Raw genomic sequence first — 24,543 nt, 5'->3', positions numbered from 1 at the left:
TTATTTTTAGGTAACACTGGAATACTGAACTTGAACGAGGCAAAAGCTACAAACTATTAGGACTGTTTATCATTTTCTGTTACGTCGCTGAAAAGCATACTTAAAAGCGCTTGTGAAAAATAAAGCGAGTCCTGAAGCTCAGTCAAAGTCCACCTGTCTGCTGAGCCCTCGTTATACACACCCACACACACCCCCACACACACAGGGCTCACTAATAAGACTAATTTTTCACCGGCACTTTTCATCTTACTTGTCCCCTGAATTACAACCGGTTCGGAAGTTAAAAAGCGCTTGACATCAGTTGGCACTTTTCTGAAAAATTGAACTCTGGAAGTGTACCAGTGTGACCAAAAACCCCTGCAGCAGTGTTTTGCTTTTTTTTAAAGTGACCTCGTTCCACCTTGCGGCTGCTTCCCCCTGGATCACATGTAAATCATACACTGGCAGTTGAGGAACAATGGCTAGTGTGAAAGCAGCCTTAACCTTCAGCTGCTCAGGGCTCTGCTTGAACTGTGTCTCAGTTGTAACTAGAATAAACGTGTATGCCAAGAAATAAGTTTAATAGAGAATTAAAATGAAGATCATACAGTTTTTCAACCACTATAACTGTGTTTTGGTGGATATGAGCTAAGTAAGAAAGGACTAGAGCTGCCTGAAATTTGTGGAGTGCTTTCCTAAAGGAAGTGCATGCTTACGTTTCTGCCAGGCCTGAGAGGTATTTGTCGGCCACGCGCCTTATCCGTTTGTGGATGTGATTAAAGTTGACCAGCAGGAACTGAGCGTGCCGCTCCAGCTCCTCTTCATGAGCCTTCGTCTTGGGCTGATGCAGGAAATAAAGACATGTAGTAGTAGTTTAACAAGTTTTAAACAGCCCTACATTCAAATTGCATCATTTCAGGGACTACCTTGTCTGCCATCATTTGAAGGAAGACATCAAAGACCTTGTCACCAACCGCAATCACACACTGCATCATCCCTGAGGAAGAAGAGGAACATAAAAACCAAAATTTCATATTCACTCACCACAATGAATGGAATACTCACAATGGAATACCTTTAGTTATATGCACTAGTAGTAACCATTTAAGTCTATGTTTTACCCGACTTGTCTTTTTGGATGGCTCGATCTTCAAAATAACGAAACATGACCTGGAAACGGTCTGAATCCAGAGAGCGCAGCATTCTGTAATTTGTAAAAATTGTATTATAGAGAATGTTCATGCGAAAGCAAGGGCTTGTTCCCTAATGTGAATGCTAACTCACTGTAAATAAAATCTGGTGGCTACAAAGTTGTATTCATTATTAGTAGTTAAAATACTAAATAAATATAACCTTGCAATTTGCCACAAGCTGTAATAATATAACTTTTTTTTCAGACATTCAACAGCATTAAACGTAACTATAAACAGTTAAGAAGTATGACAAATTGTTCATTAATTAAAAAACTGTACTTATTAGAAAACTGCTGTGGTATCAGAGGAATATAACACTTCAGGACGTGCAGTTACAGGAAAACAATCAACGCTGGGCTGGTAACAGTAACTCTGCATCAGAGCACCCAGACATTGATGGATTATTTTTCTCTAACAGCACACACCATCGTGGTTTATTCCACATATTATACCAGACTCAAAATCAGAAAGAGCTTTTATTGCCAAGTATGCTCACATACACAAGGAATTTGACTTGGTATGAAGCTTCCATGAAAAGATGTTTTATATATATACACACACAGTACTGTGCAAAGGTCTTAGGCACATGCACAGAAATGCTGTAGAGCAAAGATGCCTTCAAAAATAATGAAATTAAATGTTTCTACATTTAAAAAATACTATAAAGAGCAGTAAACAGTAATAAATGAAACAAAGGCAATATTTGGTGTGACGATCCTTTGCTTTAAAATAAAAAATAGTAGTCTCAGGTACAATTAGTGCAGTTTTATAAGGAAATGAGCTGTAAGTGTTACTGAGCATCTTGCAGAAGCAGCCACAGTTCTTCTGGAGACTTTGACTGTCGCACTTGCTTCTTATTTTTGCAGCGAAACCCAGCAGCCTTCATTATGTTTTTGTCTGAAAAGTGTCTCTTATGTAATCTGCTGCTTTCTTTACTGACATACAAACATTTTTCTGGAACATTTAATTTTGTGCTGGAAAACTAATGTTTGGAAATCTAAAATGTTTTTGTACTGAATCAATAATGTAGAAGTCATAAAATACAAATCTATAATCTACTGTACAGTGTGTGTGTGTGTGTGTGTAATATATATATATATATATATATATATATATATACACATATATACACATATATACACACACACACACACACACACTATACAGTAGACACAATAGGCTTAAACCTTATACGTGTATATTGCTGAAGTACCTCATATATTCCAGCCGGTAGACTGAAAGCAGGTAGGTAGACATGGCGAAGTCCAGCTTATTGATAAGGGCTGCTACTTCAGGTGGAGGATCCAGTAAGTTAATGATGGTGCTTCGCAAATCGTTCAACTCAGCCTACAAAGAAACAAACCCAGTAAGTAAGCGCATCTTACTTAAATATGGATCTGTACAATACTAAGAACTTTGCGGCACTTTCCGGTATACCATGACCGTACTATTTCCCTTTAGATATAAACCACGGTTGGAGGCGTGGCAAATTTTACTAAATGACTGAATCCTTCAGAAGTAAATTCTCCACAATGGAGTTGACGTAAACATACTGGAGTGACTGTGTCATTCTTCAGAGCCGAGTTATACTGCAGCTCTGAGCGCAGAGGCTCTCCACTAGGAAATGTCAGCAAAGGTGATTTAGTGGCAATTTCACACACACCCTCGTACCATTCCTCTGGCCATAAACCTGGAGAAGACATTACAAAATTAGTGCATAGAAAACTGCATACCACTCTCGTATATAGTATTTTGACGTACTATTTGTACACTAGGATAACACAGCCATACTAAGTACAATTCCAGCTCACCTGAGCCCTCCACTGCGAAGCCCATGACGACTGAATAGAGCCAAAAGTCTCTGAAAAGCTTCTGCAGCCTGGGCTTAGCCTCCTTTATCGGTGGTAAACGTCTGGTCAGCTGAAAATGAAACAAAGTTGATTCATTTGTAAATAAAAAAACGGACATCATGGCTTTCACACTCATTTTGGATAAGCAATTAATCTCATACCACTGCGATGACGGGAATGAGCACTCCTAAGTTACCAGCACTGCTTGAAGCCTAAAAGAAAAAAAAATTCAATCACGGTCATTTTCTGTGTTGCTTACTAATTCATTAGGGCCATTACTAATGGCTCCAAAAATTTCTAATCCTAATGCAATATAGCTTTATTACTGTTATGTGTATTAAACTACAGACCCATGAACTGCAGCAAATCCTCTTATGCTGGTGGTAATAAGCACTGCATTAATAATACTAGCTAAACACATCGGTAATGCCACTAGCTGCCTTCAGTTGTGCTGGAACACAACAAAAAGCACTGCCAAACCTGCATTAATACCTCCATAATGACAAAAAACCGTATCACTAGAATCCAGAAGATATCTGAAAATGTTGATCTTTTAGCTGAAATGAATCACTAACTGTCCTAGTGGCAGATTAGACCTGTTTCACGTGTCTTAACGTATGAAAGTTCCTTGTTTTTTCTGGACCCTACAGCATACAGAATCCAGGAGTGGGGACCCCATTCATATATGTATGGTCAGCTCCAGAATTATTGGCACCCTTAAATAAAGTGGTGATAACCGTGAGGTGTGGAATATATATATGCATGTGTGTGTGTATATATATATATCTACATATTATACATATATAATACATTTTTCTTAGAATAAATTTCTTTCAGTTAAAGTTAGATAGCCCATATTTTCAGTGTGAGATTGTGAGACTGCGATAATTAACCACAAATAACCTCTTTTGGGGGTGGGAGGGGGACTTTTACCCACCTTTGACATAGGGTGCCAATAATTGTGGAGCTGATTAAAGCATTATGGAAATGGATAGCACAGTCACAGAGAAACCAGAACTCACATTCACTGTGTTCGTCTGGTGCTTTTTTAGATCACATCATCTCTCTCTGTGCCCTCTTCAAAAACTTGGTAGTTGATGAAATCCTAAGGATATTCAGGTTTTTTTTTTTTTTTTTGGCTTCGACCTGAAATTGTCATTTTGTTTTATTACTTCTCTTCCCTTTTTCTTTTCTCGTTATCTCTCCTGGCTCTTACTTCCTCCTCCACCAATCATAAGACATGAATGGCATAGCATTTATTTTGACTTGCAAATCAACTGTCTATGCACAGGATGAATGCAGTGGTGATTTCAACAAGATGAATTGATGACTTGATTGAAGTCACTGGTGCACACTATTTGTTGTTCGCAATGATTCCTTTTCAGTGATGAATTGTACAGTCTCTTCTCTGTGTAATACAACAGGCTTTGGAAAGTGTACGTGTGTATACCTTAAGTGCTGGGCCTTTCTCACTGGCTCTCTCACTGGCACGCTTGCCCTCCAGGCCCAGCTGAACGAACAGCTCCAGCAGGTTTACAAGTAACTCATCCACCTTCTGCTCAGCCTGCAGGTTAGCCGCGATGTTAGCCAGAGCATTAATCACGGCCAGGGAACAATGCCTGCAAATACAGAACAAAAAAAAGGACATCACCCTTAAAAACCATGAGGGTACTGCTACCAGGGACATGTTTTCTGGTTAGGGAAAATTGAAAGCTATTTTTAAACAGAGGCTCCAGACAGCTCAGGAAGTCAGAATATCTCCTACTAGGAACGTGAAATAGAACTCAAAAAGAAACCCAGATTTCACCGAGATGTTGTGTTTTGACAAATAATTATAAATAATCTAAAGATTTGCAATGCAAATTTCTTCCATGGCCTGATAGTATAACCTGTTTTGCTTGCAGAGACAGGTAGATAACCACACAGGATAATCAGGAACCCTCTGAGTTCAACCAGTTTCAGGTTTAATCATATTCTAAAACAGATCCTTTGTGGTTGAAAGAAAAGCAATGGAGCATTAAAGAAAACCTGCTCTTCAGTAGTAGGTCAAAACAATATACATATACCTTCCTAGTTGAATTGCATCTGCTTTGTGTAGGCTACCTTCCTTCTTAGCATATCACATGGCGCATTGCAGGATATTATATAAATAATATTCCTTGCAACTTCAGATCCACTGTTGGCCATGATAGCAAATTTATGAGAATAATTCATTTAACGATGCATATTATGTGTAAGCACTCTGTTTTAAAGTTATGATATGTGCTGCTGAATAACAGGAAGTGACACGTGTAATTACCTGTATCCATGATCTTTGTAGTCTTTGGTGGAATACACCATCGAGCTGGCTTTCACACTTATTTGCTGAAACAAGTTCCAGACCTCCTGGTATATGTATTGCTGAAAGATGGACAATAAAGTATTATTAACAATTCTCACACAGTTTCAGTAGATAGCAGAGATTATTTAGGTAGTTATTTAAAACTAATATTACTGCACATACTTTATACAGTTCCTTGCATAAGTATTCACTCCAGTGAAGCTTTTCACATTTTGTAGGGTTACAAAATGGATTTGTTTAAATGGGATTATATGTCTTGAATCTACACAAAATAACCCATAATATTGGAGTTGGGGGTTTCAATATAGTTTTCAAAATTATTAAATTGCATACATATTCACTCATATTGCTGTGAAACAAAATTAATTCTGTGTTTCCAGTTGCCATCATAAGTCCCATAATTAGCTGAATGGAGTCCAACTGGATGCAATTATCTCAATATAAATACACCTGTTCCGAAAAGACCCCAGATTTTGCTAGAGAACTCGTCTGATGGGAGAAAATTGAACTTTTTGCCCTTGGCACAAAGTGTTACATTTGAGGGAAAGCAAACACTGCTCGTCATCCTGAGAACACCATTCTTACAGTGACGCATGGTGGTGGTAGCATCACGTTGAGTTACATATGGCCTTCCAGCTTTTAATGCTACAAAATATGGAAACGTTCTGGAGGGCAATACTTTTTCAAGGCACTGGAGTGTAAATATTGCTGCTGACAGGCAGCTTTTAGAGACACAAAAGGCATGTGGCCCTCATCATTCCCATTTCACGGCTCGTAACCTGAAAACTAACAGTGATGCTTCACTCCAGGCGATTCCACAGCGAAAGCACACTCAGCATTCACATGTCCTTGCTGAGCTCAACTAAGGAGAAAGTTTTGCCTTAAGCACACAATGTGCACTATACAAAAATGCCCCCATTTATGAAGAACATCTTTTCATCTAGCAGTATAAAATAATAAAACTTTTTGTGTATGGGCAAACCCACATTGCCGGTGATGACCATGCAGCCCAGCTGGTCAATGATCAGCACATCGAGCTGGGACGGCGGCTGACAGAACTTCTGCTGCAGGATCTGGAGGATGGGTTCCATTACACGTGGCGTGTCCCTCAAGGCCACCGCGATGTGCCCCAATGCCCGAATGGTATGATCCGGAATAAGGTGAGCATCCCTAGAAAAGAAGTAGTAACATTCCAGTGACACTGCTTTCAATTGTAAAGATATAAGTGATTTACTCTGTAAGAACAGATAGTCAGTTTCAGCACTTGAGAGGTGAAGCAAATAAACAAACGCGTACTTGTCGTTTTCCTGTGAGATGTAAAGACGGTTGGACAGGCTGGCAAGAAACGCCTCCACAATGACAGAGTCCATGGTCAGTCCTGCTTTCAGGCACCTAAATGGCAATAAATGGGATACAAGCAACTAAACATTTTAAGAGTGACCACAGGAACACAACAACCTGCAAGGCTGCTGTAGGGTAGTACAGTATTTACCACCATTCTACTGTACATACTGTGCATTACAGCGTGACGTGAAAATCTGTCATTTCCATCATTCGTTTACCTGCAGATGTTGTCTATGGAGATGTCTCGGAGCTGCTCATACATGGATGGCTGGCTTTTCTTACTGGCGTGGGCACTGAAGGTGGACTGGGAATGCTCGTTGGTCACGTGGATCTTAATCTCACCGGTTCCTAATTCAGAAAAGAGGAAAGTGATTCATTTCTTCAAGTCCGATTCCTTGATCCCCCTCACTCTAATAACAGAAGTGTCCTCATGTATGTGATCTAAATTGGTAGTCACTTTAGGTGTGATAGTGATTGTGGGTCTCACCACTGGAATACTGGCTGTGGTATTTGTAGAGCTTGACCAGAACAGGCGACGGCACCACCAGGAAGTCTCTCAGAGACATGGTGACGGAGTGAGCCACCACTGGGAAGCGCTCACACAGCCTCCCAAGACCCTAGAACAACATAGCAACAAGACATCTATTAGTCTAATATAATTATTTGTATTTCTCTTGAATCATTTACATTACTATTACCCATTTTCTTATCCACTCATATTACCAATCTCCTTTCAGTATGCGAAACTATATGCCTTTTATAGTCGTTAGTCTTAGTTTTAGTCACAACCAATACAATATTGAATGGAAGTCAGGGCCAATTTTAAGCTCACAAATGTTTTCATATAAATGTTTCACAAGTTTTAATTTGAAACAATCCACACTACAACAAGCCAATCATTGTGTGTTTCCATCCCATTGTCCTTTCAGCGTTTATTGTGAGCAAATGTAACATTTACATAACAATGGACAGAAACCCCACTATATTGGGAGGTTGGATCAGTTTCTGTGTTCACCCTAAAACCAGGGAGGATTCTGAATTAAGCTTTGGCTCAGGTCTCCAGCACTAACCTGCAGGCAGCAGATGAGCAGTGGCATGTGTGCGATGATGACCTTACTGGACGTCTTAGACTGCAGCTTCTCCGATAGCTTGGTGCAAAGATTCTCAGCACCTACCAGGAAGTGAAATAAATCAAATTAACTTTTTTTTATTGCCAAGGAGCCAACTGGTTGCTGGGTATACTGACCAGCATGGTCAATCTGAATAAAGTTCAAAAACAGAAAAAAGAAAGCTAAAGTAAATAAGGACATGAGAGTGGCACCCTGAGAGAAGCCACCGGATGTCGCTGTGCCTGAACTCAAGCAAACAGCAAAAATATGGCCAAAATTGGGTTCTTCTGCCTATAACTTACTTTGACACTTCACCTTTAAGAAACAATAAATATATTTCGCCAAAATCACATGGAAATGTTACTCCTAATCTTTTCTAGGCAGTTTTCCCGCAAAGATCATGTTGGGTAAGGAAGCAGTTTAATAAATGCAGCAGTAAAAACAGTCAGTCTGCCTAAAGATGCCTAAAACCTTGCTAGCTATGATGAAATTGGAATAAAATCTTAAATGCGATTTTCTCCCTTTTCACTTCTGGGGTAAGCAGATTTGCAGATTTGTTGAGAAATGCCTCAACCTTAATATAGTAAGGTTCAAAAGTAACACTGAGATACTCTTAGGTAGTAAAATTCTTTTAGCCCTCATAATCAATATCATGACCAGGCATCTGTTCTGTTCTTTCTGCAATGACTTTTTACATGTTTTTGGTCATTTTGTGCAAATAATAAGTAAAATACATGTTACAGTGTTACACTGTTTAACAGGAACTTTTGTGCCTAATAATAAACAACTTAAAAATGTGCTGTTATTTAACAAAGAAAAATGTACACAATGTATACAACAGAAGTGATAACACCCCTGTGTAATATCACTTAAATGCCAAATGTATCACTGTATATAGTAACTGCATTACTTCTAAGCTGAACAGTAGGGTATTTGCTCTTACGTAAAATAAAAAAAAAACTAACAGTTTAGATTTACTACAGTATATTAAAAATACAGGCCCCACTGTAGGAAGTCAATGCAACACAAGTCAGTACACCCTCATTACTGAGAGTTGAATCTTTTATTTTTTTCAATACTTCATCAATACTTCATATGTCCACCTTTATTTTTGATGACAGACTCGATCCTTCTCGGCATAGAAGATACCAGTGCTGCACAAATTTCTGGAGAGATGTTCTACCATTCTTCAGAGACAATGTTTTTCAGCTGCTCTTTGCTAGATGGGTTGTGTTGCTCTACCTTTCTCTTTAAAATGCCCCAAAGGTGTTCTACTGGATTCAAGTCAGGCAACATACTTAGCCAGGTCGTAGTTTTCACTTCTTTCTTGTTTAGAAACCCTTGTGCGAGTTTGGCAGTGTGCTTTGGATTGTTATCATGCTGGGATACTCCTTGTCAGTCAGTATTTTGGTATATCCAGAGGCATGCATGGTGCCATCTTTGGGTAAATGTCATCTCCTCAACACCTTTGTGCACTCATGACACTCCCATCAGCATGCTTCACTGTCGGGACTATGCATTCACACTGGTAGTCCTGGTCAGGTTCACGCCAAACATGCTGCACCCTATCTGAGCTGAACAAATTTATCTTCTTTTCATGTTCTTTAGCAAAGTTTAATCTTGCAGTTTTGTGCCAAACAGCAAGCAAGCATTTTTTTCTCTTGGACGCAGTCCATAGAGGTTGACGTTATGCAATGTACTTTGCACTGTCTGAGCTATCCCAGAAACGATTTGATTGATAAACCCCTGTGCCACATCTGCAGCATGTGCCCATCTGTTTTTCAGAGCTAGATTGTGCATGTAGCACGCTGTCCGTGGCGTCATATTAGTGGTACTATGGCTCGTGCTATACCTCCTGATTACTGCTGCAACTGTGTTTTGATTGATTTTTAGTTAGTCACTGATCTTCCTGTATCCTTTTCTATGTTTGTGAAGTCTCACAATCAGATTTTTCAATTCTTCTGGCAATTTTTGTTCCATGTGGAGCGTGACGCAGACTCGCAAATAGACACAGCCCATAGGTCCAAAACTGCGAAAGTTCTGGTGTACAAAGGTCTTTTTTTTTTTTTAAACCATGTTCATGCAATTAGGCTAATTGGAAATCACAGGTGTATAGGTATACTCAATTTTGTCACACTTTTTCTAACTTGTGTGTCAGTGATCACAGGTGTATTCACTTTTGTTGCATTGAGCTTCTACTTTAGGGCCTGTATTTTCAAATATAGTCTCTCTAAAATATTTGTTATGATTGTTCATAAGAGGAAATTCTCTACTTGTCTAATTAGAAATAATGCAATTATTGAGAAGTGATACAATTTTGAATCATTTGACATTAAAGTGATATTGCACAGGGGTGTATTCATTTCTGTTGTATACTGTATAATCATTGACATGGTGAAGTTTTCTGTAAGGAGACATTTAATTTACAATTTATGGAAGCAGTGATAGGTGTCAGTCATTAAATTTTCCGCCATGGGACAGTTTTTAGGACTGAAGGCTTTCTGCATTCCGATTTCTACTACATTTTCTACTAAAAAGGGTTTTCTGCAGGCCACACTACTACTGGCAAGCAGTACCTGTATCTATACCACTATCTATAGTGCTTACACGCACTTCTAAAAGATGATGCTCTCACCCTGTTCCTCGGTAACCGCCCACACCATGAGGTCCACGCAAGCAGCGTTGGCTTGGCATCGTAACTTCAGCGGGCTCAGCTCGCTGTGCAGGGACTCCACCTCATGCAGGATGCGCTGTAGCTCTGACTGGCTGCTGCTGAACTGCTCCAGCACAAAGTCGTGCACCTCCTTCACGAAGGACGTCTGCAGGTCTGCACATAAAACACAGGGTCTAACTGTTTACAATAATACTGGACATGAACAATTTACCTAACGTTCTATGATGGCGAGCCATCAGCCATCAGTTTGTAGGCAGATTTAGAATATGCACATTATTATGCACATATATTTACTTTATGAGTTTGGCTGAATGCTTCATAATTAGTGTAACGCTTGCTCAAACTCGTGCTTGTTTGTGGCTCTCTCTGCTCCAGGGCAGGCTGCTATTTATGGACTAGCAGAGAGGCTAAAGAGAAAATACATAAAAATAAGGCTACTTTTTTTTTTTACTTTTGCGGAACCAAGTGCAACAGCGCCACCAACAGTTATAAGTAAAAATACACAGAATGGTATGTAGTAGAGGCTGGGACTGACTTCATTCTAGCCCAGACTGTAGACTCACACAGTCATATCAAGTGATATTTTTGTGCATTGGGGATCATTTGTTTAAGCCCACTTCTCTGACATACCATAACCCGTTATCAGCAGGGACTGAGAACACTCACATGAAATACAAGAATGGGTGCAATAAACATGAAAAAAGTAGATTACTTTCTTGATCACTGATTTTTCAAATAGCCTCTGGAGGAGCAACTAGGAGTATAATAGTCTGAGCATACATTGTCCAGTCAAAGTGAAATCTGCATGAAGGGACAAATGAAAGAACCGTAAGTTTTGTGTGCTTTGAAGGAAAGCGCTGGTGCACGGCAATGCAGCTTTTCTGTTTAACATGCTCGCGATTTGGAAGAGACATGCATGAATGCAGACTTGATTTTTACAAAAAAAGGGTGTTGTTCAATGAGCATGTTCCTATGTACAGTATATGCGCATGATTATGACTATAATAAGACCGTGATATAAGGTTCAACCTTAATAGTTCAATAGTAACACTGAGATACTGATAGGGAGTAGGATTTCTTTTTTCCTCCCAATCAATATCATGTCCAGCCATGTGTTCTGTTCTTTCTGCAACCAATTTCTACATGTTTTTGGTCATTTTGTGTAAAAAGAAATATAATAATAATAATAATAATAATACTAATAAGTAAAATACATGTTTCAGTTGGCAGGGATTTGGCAAGGACTTACATTTTAGCGTAATAATAAATGCATTAAAATGTGCTGTTATTTAACAAATAAAATGTATAATCGTTGATATGATGAAGTTTTCTATAAGGAGATGTTTAATTTGACATTTATTGAAGAAGTGCCAGGTGTCAGTCAGTAAGTTTCCCCCCATGGGACAGTCTTCAGGACAGAGGACTTTCTGCATTCCGGGTTTGACAAGCTGTTTTTTTGGTTTAATCAACTTCAAGATAGTGAAAAAGAGAGGCTGATGAGGGAACGGCTGTTTATAGCTGCTATAGCTCAAGTGATAACAGGAACTCTTATTTTGCGGCTGTTCCACAACATTAAACGTAACTGAAAATGGATAAAACATTTGATGTGTCATTCATTAGTCAATCAGTTTTATTCCTTACAGTATAAAAGACTATTATTACCTGCCTTACCTTTCATATAGTATAGCGTGTCCCTCAACATTTTAAATATCGCCACATACAGAGGGTCACTGAAGGTTTTGTAGAAGAGGTGATGACCAGGATTGCTCTGCAACAGAACGCATGGATCATAGAGTGTACTACGTTATTACTGACCCAGGACGAATCATTGACAAATGACAAAAATAATGCACCTTACCTCCAAAACATCGACCATGATTTGATCCAGCTTCTTTAAAAATGTCTCAGCGACAAACTGTTCAATCTGATAACAAAGAAGCCTCATTAGTAGAGATCATGTGAAACATTAGACAGTACAACTTTGCTAAAATAATATTTTTATTTCAGTTATTTCCTCAGATTATATTTAGGGCATTTACTGTTCTGCTTGGTGTTTATTGGCGCTTTCACTGTGCTTATGGGATATTCCTTATGGGATCAATTAAGCACAGTACATACTTATATAAGTGTATACCCATTCATGCTATCCATCCATCTGTCTGTCCACACATCTACCCATCTATCTACTCATGCATTCATCCATCTATATGTGTAGGACACTTCAGAGTAAAACAAGCAGAGTAGGATGAGAAGGATGAATGTGGAGCACTGACCATCTGAAGGAGACGCCTCAGCATGTCCAAAGGCACGTCGAAGCCTCTAGTGCTGCTGCCAGTGAAGAGCGGAGACACAGAGAAACTGGAGCTGATGGTGGAAAAGTAGTAGTCCGGGTCTACAGCACTGCCATCAGGCAGGTATGATCCTGCTATAACAAGCACAAATACACACAAGACAAAGAAAAGCACAATCAGTATGGGTGTAACACAATGACATCTTCTATATCTAAATATGAACCCCCAGAAACACTAGAAAACACTGTTATTAAAAAAAAAAAAAAAAAAAAAAAAAAAAAAAAAATGAAATAAAAATAAAAGAACAGAGGTAGAAATGCCAGCACTGACAGCATGGTGTTTGAGTGCTGGTTCTAACAGTTGTTCAACCTCAGTTACATCACTTGAGTTCATAACTGACTCAGCTAGAGGATTCAGGACTGTTTTTTAATCTCGCTTATGCAATTATATAATATTTCATATCTGACTGCACCCACATAAAAGTAAAAACCTCCTGCTCGCATGACTTTTTGTTGCGCCCTGCGGGATCCCAGTCTTAATGCATTCTGAACCAGATGCCCTCTGAACGTTTCTGGGAAAAAAAATAGTGTAATAGCAATAGTGCACCTCCTATTTGTCATTACTCTCTCTCTCTCTCTCTCTCTCTCTCTCTCTCTCTCTCTGATTATTAGGGTATCTACTTTACTTCCATAAGAGGTCTGTTTTCAGCTGTTATTTACTATATCAGATTTTCAGTGGGTTCAAAGTTTACATTCACTTCGTCAATATTTAGTGGCATTGCTTAAGTTGAATTTTAATTGCTTAAGTTGAATCAAATGCTGGCGTAGCTTTCCACAAGCTACTCACAATACTTTGCTGGAGTTTTTGCTTATTCCTCCTGACAGAACTGCTGTAACTGGGTCAGGTTTGTAAGTCATTTGATTACAACTATGGAAGTACGCTTAGGATCAAGACACTTGACTTGACTTGATTGTCCTGCTGAAAAACCCAATTGTAACCAAGTTTATACTTGCTGACTGATGGCTTGAGGAGTTGCTTCAGTATTTCTTGATAATCCTCCTTCCTCATGATGCCATCTATTGTCTGAAGTGCACCAATCCCTTTTCCAGTAAAACGCCTCCACAACATGATGCTGCCACCCCCACGCTTCACAGTTGGGAAGGTGTTCTTCAGATTAAAAGCCTCACCCTTTAAACTGTTTACACACCCTTTAAAGCCTTACCCTTTAAAATGTTTGGCCATAATGATCAGTGCTATGTGTTAAGCATAGCACTGATCATTATGGCCAAACAGTTTAAATATTTCTTCATCTGACCAGAGAACACTCCTCCGAAAGGACAGGTCTTCTTCCTGGTGATCATCTGCAAACTTCAGTCTAGCATTTTTATGGAATTTTAAGAATGGGGCTTCTTTCTTGCACAACATTCTTTCAGGCCATGGTGGTGTAGGACTTTCCTAATGGTGGATGTACATATTTGGCACCTGATGCCTGCAACTCCTTCACCAGTTTCTTAGTTGCTGTTTTGGGGATCAGTGGAGGAACTGGACATGTGGAGGTTGACAATTTTCTTCCTGAGATCTTGAATGAGTTGCTTGAGTGAATTTGCCCATGGTTTCAAAGGCACTGTTTCTAAAGGTAGGTCCTTTTAGCCTATCAGAAGCTTCTAAAACAGATCTTCCAGTCTGTTTACAGAGACATGTTTTGACTCTAATTAAATGTTTTAAAATGAACTTTGATGTTAAGAAAGTAAATGACTAACTGTCATGCCAAAAGAAATGTATGGTAACGTGGTAAATCTGTGGAGTTGTGAAAAACTGAAATTAAATTCCTTTAGCCTAGGTGTATGTAAACTTTTGGCCTCAATTGTAGATATATAATAATAATATACTTACTCTCCATAAAGGTGCATATTAATATTATTAATAATTAACCATACAGATGAATAATTCAGCGGCTGCTTTTCCAGCATCATAGTCATACTTACGCCCTACTATATGAAGATGCACTGTTATACAACACATTTTTATCTCAGTGGTCTGCATGTTGATATCGTCACAAAGGGAAATGAAGTGTGCTTGGTGAATAAAGATAACTCTGTATCACATAACTGTGATCAGCGTGTCTAGACGATTTTTATTTCAACTAAGAGGATGTCACTCTTGCTTTTATAAAGAACATGCTCTTTGACACATAGGCTCTAAGAGGATTTGACTTCATATTGACATTTACAATGGTTATGATGCTCAAATTTTACCTTCGAAGTAAGGAGCAGAAGGGTCAGCAGGAGAGCTTGGAGGCAATCCTGTACGTTCTGGACTTGCCTGTTACAAAACATGAAGGATACAGTCATGATTATCACTGTGTATCACCATTTTCAACCACACAACCTGCATAAAGAGGCCAGACATGATTCATGAAGACATGATTCATCATTTATAGCACAGCATTCTGATTCTTCCAAAGGTACATTTTCTATCATAGCAGTAGTGCCTGCTGTAATACAAATGTTCTAATACATTATAGTTTTATTATAATTCCCAGGGACTTGTTTATGTGCCGCATCTGCCACACAAGGTTAAAAAACGTGTGATTGTTGAAAAGTTTTCTGTGTTTATTTAGTACTTTTGGAAGGAGTCTCCAGTATAAGTGCTTCGCAAACAATCAGATGTGTTGCTGTAAACTTAGCTGAAGACACAAAGTTTTCAGGACGGATGCCTTTGCGATTTCTCTGTAATACAAAAAGCTACCTTTTGTGTGTTATTAACTTCAAGAGACAAAAAGAGAGGCTGATGAAGTAACAGCTGTTTACATTGTGCTATAACATAAGTGATAACAAGAACTAACTTGTTTCATGGACATTCATCAACATTAAAATGCAATTATTAAAAGTTAAAAAAGTATGACATTACTCTCAAATGTAAAAAAAAAAAACCTTGCTAGCACTGGCATATTGCTGTGGTGTAAAAGGAATAAAACACTACAAGACCTGTTATTGCATTATTGATTAATTTCCTATAACAGCAAGCCCTGTCGTGTTTTCTTCCTTAATGAATGAATAACAAATTTATACTTATATACATTATCAACTGAGAACAAAAGTGAGTGTGAAAGATGTAATCTTTACTAGGAATATGACAAAACCTTGTATGGTTTTTTGCACTTTTTAAAAGTTCAAACAAATAAGGAAATTTTAAAAAAGGGGTGGTACCATTTTTCTGTTCACTTCACATTTTTGGTCGAACTTCAACCTACTGCACTGAACAGCTCTATTATATATTATAATAAAGCGCCGATAACTGGTAAGGCGTGGCACTGCGGCCCCACACCTGCTGGGAGATGCTGGAGACGCTGCTGGTTTTGCGGCGCAGCGTGTCGCTCTGGCACACTGTGAGCAGCGAGCTGGGTAAGATGGAGCGGAAGTCGTTGAAGGAGCGCCGCCTCACTGACTCCGGCTCCTCCGAGGCAGTCACCGGCTGCGCCGTCGTCCGCGGGAACAGCTTGGACAGCAGCGGTTCATCTGTGTTGCTGTAGCGCCCAGATGCTCGCACCACACCCAGCAAACATGGCAGAGTGTATCGACACAGGTATTCTGAGTAAAGATACACACCTTAATCAGCCAGAACCACTGCAGTTTAAAAATGTCTCATATTTAAGAGCATTTCATTATCACTACTAAAGGTCATAATGGAAAATGGAAATGTGGGGCTTATTAAATGCAGACCTTTGTCTTGATCCTCGGGGTTGCGACATATTTCAAGGAGGACCTGCATGAGGTCCATCACAACCTCCAAAATCTGTACGGGACGAGAAATTTATACAAAAATCAATCATTTATGATTCATAATGACTCTTGGATAATTAAAATGACTCCTTTCTTTCTTCTGTTTGTCTCAAGACCTTGTTTAAGTGCACTGCAAAAAAAAAAAGATATCTCAGCAAGTGAAAATATCTTGAATATTCTGAATATCGTCCAACATGTCTAGTATTTCCTATTATAAAACTGCAATAAACCAAATATAAACCTAACCTTTTTATTATTATTATTATTATTTTTATTTTTTTTTTTACTAATTTCAAGCTTGAAACAGTTTTATTCTAGACATATGTGTGATGGACTGGGAAAACTCTTCACCTGGTAAATTTCTGACATTTTCTACTACAAATAATTCTGAAAAATACAGACTTTCTTGAAATGAAAAACGTTTTTCTTTTGCATCTCAATCAAAAATAAATTTATAAATTTTAACATCTGATTACCCCAAAAAGTGAAAAAGGAGAAATCTGCATTTAAGATAAGATTCCATTCAGACTCCACTGAATGACACCAAGACACTGACTGTCTAAATCTACTGATTCGCATTTAATTTAACATGCACTAAATAAAAATAATTAAACGTGACAATGACATAGGTTTATGGAAATAAATAATCACTTTGATCATAAGCATTATCCACGTCAGTGTGTCTAATCTCATTTCCTGAGGTAAAGTTCAGTCACCATGTTGATAAACCAGAGCATCATCATCGCTCTTGGCTCGACTGATCACTGTTCACTATTAGATTAGATTTAAATATTTATTAGATTTATATATTTATATTTATTATTTTTATATAGTAGATTATTTATTTTATATAATATTATTTATTATTTATTATATTTATTGGCACATAACCAACAAATTGGATCAAAGTTTGACAGTCAGTGTATGAAGAAAACACACTGAACTCTTAAGCTAGCAAAAACAATTTAAAGTTTGTTAAACTGGTTCCTTTACGTCTACATTACGTCATTTAGAGGAAATATCGTTAGGGTTTTTTTTTTCCAAAGGTCAAAGTATATGATAAGGACAAAAATCCAATTCTGGTCAAATTTCTGTTTGCCAGAATTCACCCACAGTGACGAGTGAAACCACAGACATTTGCGGATTTAGTCTAACAGGCTGACGTACATTGGCACAATTCTGTCAGCTCAAAAGCCATATGACCCGAACAAATATCAAATAACAAGTCAGAAGGCCTTGTGCATAATAACAGGAAATCTCTGTGACAAATAATACTTCTCCAGAAATAGAAATTCAATAATCATAATTGATAGTCAATAAGATATGCTAATAAAAATTATCTACACTCCTGGGCAAAAGTCCAAAATGGCAAATATGAAGCTTTTAATGGCCAAAGAACAAATCATTGGTCAGAAAATTAGCAAGAATTAAACTAATGCACTCCTGATGCCTCCTGTGCCACCATTTGCTCCACTGCTGCAGTGAACTGTTTGGGGAAAAGCTACAGATATGGAAATCCACTTACAGTCTTTTTGTACGCAAAGGTAAAATCATGATAATGATTAAAATGTTTGATGTAAAATTCAAAACTAATACATGTCTGGGTGTACAAAATTTTCCAAATATATCTTCTGGGATTTTTTTTTTTTCTTAAAAGATTAGCATTATTTGGTTAGCTGCCACACCGGATGCAGCCATTAAGCCACAAGCCTTAAACATTTAAAGAAATCAAAAAGAAAAGCTATCCCATACTAACTTCCTGTTTAATTCTTGCTCATTTCCTGAACAATGATTTGTTGTTAAGATCATTAAAAGATTAATATTTTGCCATTTTGGGCTTGGCCAAATGCAGGATCAAAATTTTATAAAAATCCCTTTCTATAAAGTAAATCATTTTAAGGGAGCACAATAGTTTACTTCAGAATAGAGGTACACTAGATTTACCTTCTTCTAATGATAGTTGTGTAGAAAAGTTAGATGTTTAAATGCTCAGACTGCAGCACTGCACCTACCTGGATTCGTAAAGTCTCATCCCTCTGAGCGACGTCAGAGAGCATAGTGACCAAGCAAAAGCAGAAGTTCTCAGCTACGGGGAGAGTTTCTGCAGGAATAGTGGGAACGTTACAGAAAAGGTGAATTCGAATGACTCATTTTAAAACATAAAATTAAACTTCTAGGAGAAGGTGTGAGTGATCTACCTCTTCCCTTCCTCTCAGAGCTTTCTTCAATCCATTGCACTCTCGGCAGTCCTTTCAGCAAACCCAGGAGGTACGGGACGATAGTATCTTTGTGCTGAGAGAATCAAGCAATAATAATAATAATAATAATAATGATAATAATAATAATAATAACAAAAGAATCCAAATACTACATTTATCAGATCCATATCCAAACAGTAGAGCAAACAACTACAACAAAAATCATAAGAAGAACCTGAAGTGTATTATTTATTATTATTATCGATTATTAGTGATTACTTTCACTCATTCAGATTTATTTGCTTGTGCTGATTTGTGCTATGAATAATTTTTTTTTGTTTGTTTGCTTGTTTTTTAGATATTCTATCATTTTATTTAAAAAACTTGAATTCTCAAATCTGATTGGTCAGAAGGTGTTGATTAGTTTTCTATAACAGCAGCTCTGACAATAGTGCCAGCTGTGATTCAAATCACAGGGTTGATATTACTGCACTAGTTTTAATGCTATTGCTTATATAGTAAGAGATCTAAGGAATCTAATCATCAATATCATTAGAACGTTTTGTTATTTAACAAAGAAAAATGTATAAACGTTGATATTGTGAAGTTCATTTATGGAATGAGTCTCCAGAGTCCGCGCTTTATAACAGACAGAGGTAAAACTGTCATTTTAAGCTTTCAGGACAGGAATTTGTGGTTTCTTGGCAACTGCATTTTTGTTTGCTTTCGAAAATAAAAGGAGGACAGTGAGAAAAACATTACATGCAGCAATACATGGATAAAAAGTGTGATTTCTCAATAACGGCTTGATTATTTTCCTGTAAGAGCATGCCCTGTGATGTTTTATTCCTTACATAGGTTATTGGTTAAAACTGACATCACAGACACAAATCAGCAGAAAAAGAAATAGCACTAGTTTGGTTGTGTTTTTGTTCCACAGAGTCTGCTAACCCTGTTTGCTTAGAGAAAATATGAATATACAGTACTGTGCAAAAGTCTTAGGCACGTGCACAGAAATGCTGTAGAGCAAAGATGCCTTCAAAAATAATGAAATTAAATGTTTCTGCATAAAAAAATACTATAAAGAGCAGTAAACAGTAATAAATGAAACAAAGGCAATATTTGGTGTGACGATCCTTTGCTTTTAAAAAATTAGTAGTCTCAGGTACAATTAGTGCAGTTTTATAAGGAAGTGAGCTGTAAGTGTTACTGAGCATCTTGCAGAAGCAGCCACAGTTCTTCTGGAGACTTTGACTGTCGCACTTGCTTCTTATTTTTGCAGCAAAACCCAACAGCCTTCATTATGTTTTTTGTCTGAAAAGTGTCTCTTATGTAATCTGCTGCTTTCTTTACTGACATACAAACATTTTTCTGGAACATTTAATTTTGTGCTGGAAAACTAATGTTTGGAAATCTAAAATGTTTTTGTACTGAATCAATAATGTAGACGTCATAAAATACAAATCTATAACAAAGTTTGTTAAAAAAAAAAAAAGAATAGTGAAGATTGTAGACAGTGTTTCACAGATACAGCTGCACGTCTCAGAGCTGAAAATGAAGGTTCTCATTTGGCTACAATCGGATGATTACTGGTTGCCATGTCCACTGTTTTCACGCCACAATTTCCAAACATATGCATAATGCAGAAAAACCAGACATTCAATAAACCACCTACACATCTCAAAATAGTTTTTAATGCTTGACTGACGTTTGTTTAAATCATGACAAATAAGTCACATTTTCACTTCATCTGATCGACCAAATATTTTCTGGTGATATCATTCTATGGGTGGAGTCCAGATTATATTAGAATTTTTTTTTTTTTTTTTTTTAAACAGTAATCACAATGAAACTATTCTGGACTCTATAACCTATTGTACACAATATACAGAATTAAATAAAACATTTTTATTTTTTTTCTATTGCTCACAGTTTTCTTCAGATCAACACTGCATTAACATTAAGCATTTTTCCACTGTCCTTAATGCTCGCATGTTCTAACTAGTGTATGTTGAGAATTTTGCGTAAATGAATTGACGTAGATGATTTTCTTTATGACTAATAAAAAAATCTGCAGTTAAATATCAGCAGAAGGTGAATGTCTTTTAATCTAGCCAGCTTCAAGAGTCCTAAAGGGCACGTAATGACAGTAGCTACTTTAGTAAAGGAAGCTTCAGGGTCATAGAAAGTGGCAGAAAGTTTAGTTAAAATGAAATTCGCTGCCTAAAGTCCAAGTCTTTTCACTGCTTCAGACTGCTAACCTGCACAGTAAGGGTGTAGGAAGCATTACCATTGGACTACCGCTGGACTACAACTGCAGAGTGATGAGCGTAGTGTACGAATTTGTTTACTTGAATCACTCAATCAAGCTAATTAGTGCTCTTGATTCTGTAGATTGTGTAGAAGTGTTTCGTACCTGCAGCTCAGACTCCACTAGGAAGATACCGAGTGCTATCACGGCATCTCTTCTCCTCTCGTCCAGCTGGAAAACGCCACGGAAATCCACTGGACACATGCATTGTAGCTTCTGGACCTAAAGAGTCACATAGGAACTGCTTAGTTGAATAATCATCAACCTGGCAACAATACTGGCTATTTGTGGACAATGTTTAATACAGTGTATACAGGAACAGCCTACAGTGGATATGCCTGGGGCCCTGGTCATGGATTTGAAGTGAACGATTAGACTATTCTGCTGTCTATATAGAACATGGGCTAATGAACAGAAAGTCACAGAACCTGAAACAAATCAGGAAATGTTACTGGGGTGTAGGTCTGAATTTGCTACCGATGAGTCGGTAAGATCCTTACTGGAGCTAGACAAGTGATCATGGATAACCATAAACGCACATTTACTGTGGCCAGATGGAATGAAAAGCTAAAAAGGACAGAGAAAAGCATTCATGGTATCATGAGAAAAATCTCAACAATGCCACAGCCATCAAATTTAGCATATATATTCTCTCTCTCTCTCTCTCTCTCTCTCCGGTCAATCACAGCGACACTAGCCAATCGTAGGTATCTGTGAGTTCATGTATGTGGAAGAGGGCAGATAGCGCTTTCCTCTGAGTGTGTTACGCTGCCATGTGAAGCAGCATGAGCAGCAGTTTGAAAAGACGCAGTCAGCTGGGTTCATGTTGTTGTGTGAAAGGGAAGAGCTGACCGCTGGGTGGGAATGGGCAGGTGACCAAATTGAGGGAGGAACAAAGAAAAGAGAAGCCATAGAATGTTATATATCACGATATTTCATGGCATTTTTTGCAGTAATGATATAAATGACTATGAAAATAGCAACATTAAACACTTTTCGGCCACAAGTCGCATCAGCATACAGTTTTGAGAGCCGTGCAAACACAAAGATTAATCCAAAAAAAGGAAAACTTAACCCTGACCATCATCAAATACTAAACTATACCAACTAAATAGGCTAAAAAAAAAAAAGAATATGAATTTTATTCAGAAATTAAAATTCAGGTGAAACTACGAACATCAATACTCGCAGGATTCATAATCTAACCCAAAAAAACATAATATAATCCCAAGAAAAACAAACAGAAATGTCATAAAAATTAGTTTCCTCTGTAAAAGTGCATACATTGTTTAAATTGTGCAAAGTCTTACACTATGCTGCAAAACATCAAAACAGTATATAATGATTCAAATCATGTACAAGTTTGCAATGTAAACACAGATTCTGATTTTATTCTTAAACTACATACTAATGAAAATGTAAACACTTATACAAGCTCTTTCGTACTGTCATGGCACAAAGAGTGGTAAAAATAGTGCAAACAGCATATCAGAAAGTAACAAGGCCAAACATGTCTTCAGTTACAAAACTGCAAATCAGCGCAAAAACAACCCAATAAATTAACAACTCATACAAAGCCGGTTCCTTGTCAACAGCTCGGATTGGCAACACGTCTCAGAATGCCTCCGCCTCCGTCAGGTCGTTCCAGCATTTACTTTTTAATCATAGGAAGTGCAACTGGCAAACGCGCAGATGTTAAAGGAGTTTGTTTTATGTTACTTGTTGACGCTTTCTCCTCGCACGACTTCTGGCTTTCCTCATATTCTTGCTGGTGTTTTATTTATTTATTTATTTATTTTGAGATGGTGGAACAGTTTTTTAATGTGTAAGTAACTCTTTGTTGATACGGGTTTTTGACACACTTTACAAATCACAGACGTTTGATTGACATTTGATTGACAGGAAGCTCCTTTTTTGGGCATTAATTCTTCTTCCTGGTCTAGGGTTGGAACTCTGCCTTCCTGCATGCTTTTTCTCGTTGTAAGTGTAACGGGCCTATGTTGTGGTGCGTGAACACATCATCAGCTACGTCGTCAATATCGCGGGATGACAAATTCTTATCGTGGGGAGGATGTACCGTATATCATGGATATGATACGATACAATATGATATGATATATGATATGGCACAATCCTATGTTAATCTTCCCTGAGGATTAAAACTCAGAATTAAAAAAAAAGTCTGATCATGCTGTCACTGCTGCTCATCAGCATCTGTCTGCTTGTCAAAGAGCTGCGCTTTGATGATTCGCTGGATGAGTTTGCGAAGTGGAAAGCAAGAAATGAGCCAGTTGTGCTTTCTGCACAGCACAAAGGCTTCTCAAATACTCCGAATGGATGTGGGATGTAGTAATGTATGCAGTTTATTTTGCATGTGCTTGGTTGTGTGGTGGTCATATGAAGCAGGCTGAGGAGGAGAGCCCCCTCTTTTTTTTTTTTTTTAGGGAAGTGGTAGCTCAGTGGTTAAGATGTTGGACGGCTGATCGGAAGGTTGAGAGTTCAAATCCCAGCATCGCTAAACTGCCACTGCTGGACCCTTGAGCAAGGCTCTTAACCCTCAACTGCTCAGTTGTATAAATGCGATAATTGTAAGTCGCTCTGGATAAGGGCGTGTATGTACAAATGCCATGAATGTAATGTAAATGTAACTTCCTGTCCAGGGGCCTAGATTTTCCTAATCCATCCCTGTATAGGAAATAGGATGTGTTGTGTATAAATAAGTACATTGTGTAAATATGCTATATTTTGTGTTCATGTGTAACGCATATGAAATTGGAGTAAACTATAAAGGATCCATATGTTTGATCCCTAATGAAGGCTGTCAGATGATGACCCCAGGTGCTGTCTGCACTGCTCTACTGTCTGATTACTCAAGCTGATGTTTTCATTTCAACACCTCAAGTGTTACTCTGACTGCACTCACTCATCAGACTGTATGTGATGGACATTACTGCCATTTATATTCCATTATTCATGCTTGAAAAAAAATCAATCGGTGACGTTTTCATCAGAAATAAGCTAATCTAATAACCAATAACAGGAGATTGTCTAAAAAAAAAAAACAACACATGCACTCTAGCTACATTTTTATTTTGACGCGAGCGGCTAGTTCTAGGAAGTGGAGTTAGCATGCTAGCTTGTTAGCCTGTATGACCTCTTTGAAATGTTTATGTCCTGATATTACCTTATCAATCGGAGCCGGGCGATGAGCAGCCAAGGACCGGGCTAAAGACAGCACAGTGTTAAAATAAAACCCCCGCGATCCCCCTTTAAAGGCCATCGTTATTTTCCAAAAGTAGGAAAATTTAATGTCGAGGCATCTCTAGGCAGTGATGACAGAGGCAGTCAGTACGGAACGCAGGATAGGACACGCGTCGTCAATATGTTGGAACAAAAGCGATTCGAAAAAAGATTTCTTCAGTTAATTGTAGAACTAACTCCACATTGCAAACAAAAAAAAACCTTCCTCAC

General features: G+C 38.0%; 1 protein-coding gene across 4 annotated transcripts in view; it reads right to left on the bottom strand.

Moving 5' to 3' along the window:
- The window catches only part of pi4kaa (phosphatidylinositol 4-kinase, catalytic, alpha a), a 44,299-nt gene extending 19,853 nt beyond the window's left edge, over positions 1-24,446 (bottom strand). For 2 of the 4 annotated variants that reach the window (XM_026943736.3, XM_026943738.3), the window contains exons 1-25: positions 24,257-24,446; positions 21,178-21,294; positions 18,762-18,855; positions 18,576-18,664; positions 16,504-16,576; positions 16,109-16,371; positions 15,037-15,103; positions 12,764-12,915; positions 12,349-12,414; positions 12,162-12,258; positions 10,452-10,643; positions 7,778-7,878; positions 7,195-7,324; positions 6,926-7,055; positions 6,660-6,755; positions 6,350-6,533; positions 5,322-5,422; positions 4,473-4,641; positions 3,184-3,234; positions 2,984-3,092; positions 2,726-2,862; positions 2,386-2,519; positions 1,101-1,183; positions 906-976; positions 696-820 (exon numbers count right to left, since the gene is read on the bottom strand). In XM_026943736.3, coding sequence (XP_026799537.1) covers positions 696-820; positions 906-976; positions 1,101-1,183; positions 2,386-2,519; positions 2,726-2,862; positions 2,984-3,092; positions 3,184-3,234; positions 4,473-4,641; positions 5,322-5,422; positions 6,350-6,533; positions 6,660-6,755; positions 6,926-7,055; positions 7,195-7,324; positions 7,778-7,878; positions 10,452-10,643; positions 12,162-12,258; positions 12,349-12,414; positions 12,764-12,915; positions 15,037-15,103; positions 16,109-16,371; positions 16,504-16,576; positions 18,576-18,664; positions 18,762-18,855; positions 21,178-21,294; positions 24,257-24,352 — 2,927 coding nt within the window. In that variant the 5' untranslated portion in view covers positions 24,353-24,446. The remainder of the gene's footprint in view (positions 1-695; positions 821-905; positions 977-1,100; positions 1,184-2,385; positions 2,520-2,725; positions 2,863-2,983; positions 3,093-3,183; positions 3,235-4,472; positions 4,642-5,321; positions 5,423-6,349; positions 6,534-6,659; positions 6,756-6,925; positions 7,056-7,194; positions 7,325-7,777; positions 7,879-10,451; positions 10,644-12,161; positions 12,259-12,348; positions 12,415-12,763; positions 12,916-15,036; positions 15,104-16,108; positions 16,372-16,503; positions 16,577-18,575; positions 18,665-18,761; positions 18,856-21,177; positions 21,295-24,256) is intronic. The other 2 variants (XM_026943737.3, XM_026943739.3) reach the window with 1 other exon arrangement.
- Between the last annotated feature and the right edge of the window lie 97 nt (positions 24,447-24,543).

Source organism: Pangasianodon hypophthalmus, chromosome 17 (assembly GCF_027358585.1).
Source record: "Pangasianodon hypophthalmus isolate fPanHyp1 chromosome 17, fPanHyp1.pri, whole genome shotgun sequence".
NCBI lineage: Eukaryota > Metazoa > Chordata > Actinopteri > Siluriformes > Pangasiidae > Pangasianodon > Pangasianodon hypophthalmus.
Note: the sequence above shows the minus strand (reverse complement) of the source record. Positions and strands in the feature narration are given on the sequence as shown.